This window comes from Ostrinia furnacalis, unplaced genomic scaffold, assembly GCF_004193835.3.
Source record: "Ostrinia furnacalis isolate ACB-3 unplaced genomic scaffold, ASM419383v2 OfSCF0644, whole genome shotgun sequence".
NCBI classification, from domain to species: domain Eukaryota; kingdom Metazoa; phylum Arthropoda; class Insecta; order Lepidoptera; family Crambidae; genus Ostrinia; species Ostrinia furnacalis.
In genome coordinates this window covers 1-6414 of record NW_021130883.1, presented here as the reverse complement: position 1 = coordinate 6414, position 6414 = coordinate 1, and the positions used below count along the sequence as shown (strand labels likewise).

Sequence of the window (6414 nt, the reverse complement as noted above, 5' to 3'; positions counted from 1 at the left end):
GTACGTAGTACTTATTATTATTCTGTGGTACTACGTACAGAAGGTTTACTTCGCGAAGGTATTTAAAAAAATGTATGCTCAATGTCATTAACAATATGGTGTAATTTAGCCTGTCTCAAGAGTCAAGCACCATTTTGTTGACAAACGTCAATGATCGGCACTGCGCCGAAGCTATAGGGCTGACTTCGGTAAAATGATGTGACGTGAGGTGCCAAACTGCGGAAAATGGCGGAGGAAATACATGATTTAGTATGAATTATCATGAATAATATTAACTACTTATTTACCTCTCAGTGTCTTGAGGCAACTTAAAAAAGTACATTCTATGTTTTTATTATTTAGGCAGTTAAATACTGCACAGTATTTAGTGCACCATTTTCTTAATTTTCTTCCATCATACACAAGAATACGCGTGCGTGAGTCAATGTTCGCTCGTATGTGAGGCCTTGTCGAATGGTATCCTGTAGGGGGCCATCGTGCGTGTTTTGTTTTCGATGTAAACTCGCGGAGATGAACAGGCCTGGTAAAGCCCACATTAAAGTCAAGCGCCGCGCGATACTGACCCTTCCTGCATGAGGTCAGGGTCCACGCCGGCCATGCGCCAGCGCTTGACGCGGTAGTTGCGCGCGCGCTGCTCAAACTCCTCGTTGTCGAGCTTGGCTTCCTGCTCGCGGCGCGTCACGCTGACTGTCGTGAATACTCGCACGGCTTCGTCGTCTGGAAACAGAATAGCTTTTAATTAATACTACTATTTTATGGTGCTGGAATACTACGACTACGACTTTTTATTTGGGACTAACATCTAAAACGCATTAAAGCCAGGCAAAAGGGCTTATTCCACTCGTGAACTTTTTGTTCACTATTCCCCATTATACCTATTAGGATTTTATTTTTAACATTATAAGCGCCAATTGGCGCTAACGGGGAATAGTGAACAAAAAGTTCACTAATCCCCGTTGACGGGGATTGTCAATGGGGAATAGTGGAATTAGCCGCCAAAAGGAATCATAATATTGGAACATGCTAAAACTTTTGCAAATACGAGGGCTCCGTGAACGAACAATTTTTGTTGGCTTTAATTCATTTTCGAACACCCAAACTCGTGACTGGTTTTTTGTTTCGGGTTCGTACGCGTATATCCATGATTCGTCACCTGATACGATGTTGTATACAGCATTTGAGGATCCTGCATGTAATCTCCCGAGAGTTCTGACGCACCAAGTAACGCGAGCCGCTTTTTGCTCTTCGCAGAGCGAATGCGGTATCCATCGGGAAAACAACTTTTTTACACCTAGTTGTTCATGCAAGATTATTTGTATTTGGCTCATGCCAATGTCTAAAGTTGCCTGAATTTCGCGGTATATCACATGTCGATCTTCTTCAATCAGCTTACGCACAGCATCAACGTTTTCTTAGGTGACTGCAGTTTTTGGACGACCTTGACGGGGATCATCACTGAGCTTGACACGTCCACGTTGAAATTCAGGAAACCAGCGATAAATTGTGGTTTTGGATGGGGCTTCATTACCAAATGCAGAAATCATCCGGTCAACACACTGTTTTTGTGTTAAACCACTCCGAAAGTCATAATAAATCATCGCTCTTGAATTTTCTCGAGTCAATTCCATTTTCTCAACGACTAAACAAGTTTGACTAGACCTTGTGATACGACCGAGAATCTTTTTTTAAATAAATAAATGGTATACGATTTTTAAAACCCTGGAGTTTGCAATTAAATAGATTTTAATATGACTGGAACAGTGGAAATATTCCATTCCCGATACTTTTAGTGCAGCCCTCGTAGCGTCAAATGTCAAATCGGAATCGGTTTTCATTATATTTGAACTTTGAAGTAAACATTTATGTTTCATTCATTACCCTTTGTTAGACACATAGGTACCCCTAAAAAAGCTGATCGAAATGTCCAGTAGGCCTAGGATGCGTGCCATGATAAATTTATATCAAAGTGTTTTATATTTTTTACACGATAAGCCCATACATTTGTCGCCTAAACCCATCGATAAGGTTTTATCGCGCATCTTAGCCTCGCTTATGTCGACACATACCATCGATCTTGTACTCCGTGAGCTTGGTGTTGATGTGCGCTTCGATCTCGCCGAGGCGCAACAGGTCGTACTAGGATGCGCGCTACAATAAACTTTAATCGAGGCATTTTATCGATTTTTCACGATAAGCCCATACATTTGTCATCTAAACTCATCTTTTTTTTATGTGACAGGAGGCAAACGAGCATACGGATCACCTGATGGTAAGTGATTACTGTCGATAAGGTTTTATCAAAGCGCGCATCCTAGCCTCGCTTATGTCGAAACATACCATCGATCTTGTACTCGGTGAGCTTGGTGTTGATGTGTGCTTCGATCTCGCCGAGGCGCAGCAGGTCATACGGCGTTATCAGCGAGATGGCCAGCCCGCTGCGGCCCGCGCGAGCCGTGCGGCCCACCCTGAGGACAAACGGAGGGTAGTCATTCCAAGACACATCTTAAAAAACACTTATTTCTAGCCCCTCTAGTGTTAGTTTTCGAATGCTGTAAAATTCTAGTAACTTTGAAATCAACATCAATCCGGCTCGAAGGACCATACAGTTGTATGGTTGCTGCAATTTAGAAGTAAATAAAAAGTTGTACCGTACAATCGCGAACTGGAGACGTCAACCAAAACCATGGAGATGGATGGAGATACTTTTGATGAACTATTAAAATTCTGGCTTTATTGCCACTACAACACAGACAGTACACACAGAAGGTATGTCTCGAGGCCTCGTGCGGCCACATTAGTGGTTACGAGCGTGCGCTTCAGATCGCTGGGACCACTCACTCACCTGTGCACATATTCCTTAGGTTCTAGCGGTAGCTTATGATTAACCACCAGGTCCACAGAAGGTATGTCGAGACCTCGAGCCGCCACGTTAGTTGCCACGAGCGTGCGCTTCAGATTTATCTGGAACTGCACTACAGTAATACTACACCACTCACCTATGCACATACTCCTTAGGTTCTAACAGTAGCTTGTGATTAACCACCAGGTCCACAGAAGGTATGTCGAGGCCTCGCGCCGTAACATTTGTTATCACGAGCGTGCACTTCAGGTTACTCCGGAACTGTGCTACAATAACTACACTTCTTACCTGTGCACATACTCCTTCGGCTCAAGTGGCAGCTTGTGGTTAACCACCAGGTCCACAGAAGGTATGTCGAGACCTCGAGCCGCCACATTAGTTGCCACGAGCGTGCGCTTCAGGTTACTCCGGAACTATGCTACAATAACTACACCACTCACCTGTGCACATACTCCTTCGGTTCTAGCGGTAACTTATGATTAACCACCAGGTCCACAGAAGGTATGTCCAAGCCTCGCGCAGCAACATTAGTTGTTACGAGCGTGCGCTTCAGATCGCTGGGACCACTCACCTGTGCACATACTCCTTAGGTTCTAGCGGTAGCTTATGATTAACCACCAGGTCCACAGAAGGTATGTCGAGACCTCGCGCCGCCACATTAGTTGCCACGAGCGTGCACTTCAGGTTGCTCCGGAACTGCGCTAGGGCGGCGCTGCGCTCTCTTTGACGCATGAACCCGTGTAGGCACACGTTGTCCATGCTTATGGCGTTCATCATCATCGAGATCACTTGACATTCTCTGCAATAGATAATTAACTTTGGTATATGACCGAGAAATCTTTGGATCATTGTTATGTTTACAATCCGGTGAGTTAACTGCGCACCTGACAGCCGTGACGTCACATCGACGATCTAGTACGAATGGGGCGATCGCGGGGAGGTGTACAGGTGTGTGCGAGGGATAGTAAGTAAGTAAGCATTTATTTGCTGCACACAAAGTCACATACAAAGTTCAACAAGAATACGCAATTCAATATTTAACATGCACATTCAAAATAAAAAATAAAATAAATAACAATTAGAAATGAAATCATGTGAGCAGAGTTGCGGCAGCAAAAGGTCTCAGTCTCAGCTAGTTGCATTCCTGCAAGATGCGCAGTTAACCTGACCGGGTTGTAATATTGATCACACCACAACCATTTGTGTGTGGTGGTGGACAAACTACACTCGCGAGCAAAAGTATGGAATCATTTACATGAAATTGTTTCTAATTGTTAACTAATTTGTTAGTAACAAAAAAATGGCACCATTTTAAAGATTAAACTTTTCACTTTAAATTGATACCAAATTTACTTAAATCACACCATCATTTAATAATGAACACAAGAAGGAAAATAATGTTATCAGGGCCGTTTTCCACCAAGGTGGAGCAGAGCCGAGAGTAGCGGAAAAGTGCTTTGAATAACCAATCAGATTTTAATATTTCCACTTCTCTTCTCAGATCCGCGCCAACGCCGCTGTCAAATTCTATAGAAATTCGAAAAAATTAGTCCGCCCGTCACTTCCCCGCGCTTCTCCTTGGTGAAAACTGGGCCTTAGGTTAGGTACTCAGATGACTCACTTCTTAGTATCCGTAAACACGATGATGTGCGAACTGGGCTTGGTCTCGCGGTACTTCCGCAACGTCTGCACGAGATAGACGTCGCGGGCATACGCCGGGCACACCACGTACCGCTGGTCTAGCGTGGACACCGTCAGCTGAGGGTCTGACTCCGTCCATATTAGCAGTTTCTGATGGAAAAAGAATCGCTTTATGTATCGTAAAAGCCAGAGTACACGACGCGTTTAGACGGCGGTGCGACGCCGGAGCGGTGACGCTGCGTCGTCTTAGGAATCGAGTCCAAGATAGACTGCAGACTGCAACCGCAGGCGACGCTGTGGCAAGAGGCTGCGGTTGACCGTAGTGAATACAAAAAAGTCAAAGAAACCGTGGTGGCTTGCAGTTTGCGGTCTGCAGTCCATCTTGGACTTGTACCTTAACATAGAAATATGAGGCGGACACACGAAAGCTGCGCTGCGCGATATGGCGAAATCTTTGCGGAGTCAAAACTCATTGTGTGCTTGACTCATATAAGAGTACTATCTCTTAACTAAGAAGGTTTAAACAATCTGATGTTATTTTAAATTACATATTAGTTATTTCTCTGAGAAATGTTGTGTTCATCTATACTTATAATAAATCTGTAGAGAGGTCAATTCTGTACATGAAATATATTTTCAAAATAACTATCAGGGGGTGATTAGTGATCGATACTGATGCCAAAAATGCAATCAGTAAAATTTTTGTCTGTCTGTCTGTCTGTCTGTCTGTCTGTATGTTCCTTATAGAAACAAAAACTACTCAACTGATTTTGACGAAACTTGGTACAATTATTCTTCATACTCCTGGGCAGGTTATAGGATACTTAATAATTCCCACGGAAACGGGAATTAGCGGGAAAATCCTTTTGTATGAAAAATCTAAACCGCTTGAGTTGGACGCTTGAAATTTGGCATGCAGGTACCTTAGTAAACTTAAAGCTTAGTTACAACAGGATATTGCAAAATTCCCACGGGAACGGGAGTTACCGGGAAAAAACATTTGTATGAAAAAATCTAAACCGCGTAATATAGACGCTTGAAATTTGGCATGCAGGTACCTTAGTAAACATAAAGCTTAGTTACAACAGGATATTACAAAATTCCCACCGGAACGGGAGTTAGCGGGAAAAAAAATGTATGAAAAAATCTAAACCGCGTAAGATAGATGAAGGGGGTAAAACGGGATCCACGCGTACGAAGTCGCGGGCGGCCGCTAGTTCTATAATAATACATTATATTTGGAGATATCATCACACAAAAAGTCCTCTCCTGTGAATTTTTACAAAGCCAGCTACATCAATCCAAAACTTGACTAGTCTAACCTGAGTAGACTGAGCTAGAGTACTATGAATACTAATCATATACCTCATCATCATCATCATCAACAGCCCTTTACAGTCCACTGCTGGACTATGAGCCTCCTCCACTATAGTGGAGGGTTTTGCCATAATCCCCACGCTTGGCAGGCGGGTTGGAGATCGCAGTTTAAAAGATTGATGTTTTTCAGAGAGCGCTGCTGCCCGTTCTCTGTTTGATGTGTGGACCCCATCAAACAGAGAACGTCTGTTTGGTGGGGATTAACTAATCATATACCTATCAAGAATAAAAACAAGTAATTATTTACTGGATGTATAAAATTAAAAAGGGAGCAGGGAAATAACATACATTTATTATCCACTTACAAGAAGATAATTAATTATAATAACACATACCTCTTTATTTAGTGGAAGCAACTTTGACTCTCTTACGTCCTCAGTGATTGTGGCAGAAAACAACAGGTTTTGTCTCTTCTGTGGTAATGCATTGAATATTGTCTCCAAGTCCTCTTGAAAAGATTCACTGAAAAGCCTGAAAACCAAACAAATTAATGATAAATAAAAAGATATTTAGATAATATTATATGGAAAAGATAT

The 6414-nt window shown here is 42.8% G+C and overlaps 1 protein-coding gene across 1 annotated transcript; it reads right to left on the bottom strand.

Annotated features, from left to right (window-relative positions):
* Nucleotides 1-541: 541 nt before the first annotated feature.
* LOC114366643 (probable ATP-dependent RNA helicase Dbp45A) lies at nucleotides 542-6349 on the bottom strand (the record flags this gene model as incomplete). Its single annotated transcript, XM_028323572.1, has 5 exons — nucleotides 542-717; nucleotides 2338-2465; nucleotides 3432-3659; nucleotides 4482-4651; nucleotides 6214-6349. Coding segments are annotated over 5 exons (838 nt in total), but the record flags the coding sequence as incomplete, so codon positions are not given.
* Between the last annotated feature and the right edge of the window lie 65 nt (nucleotides 6350-6414).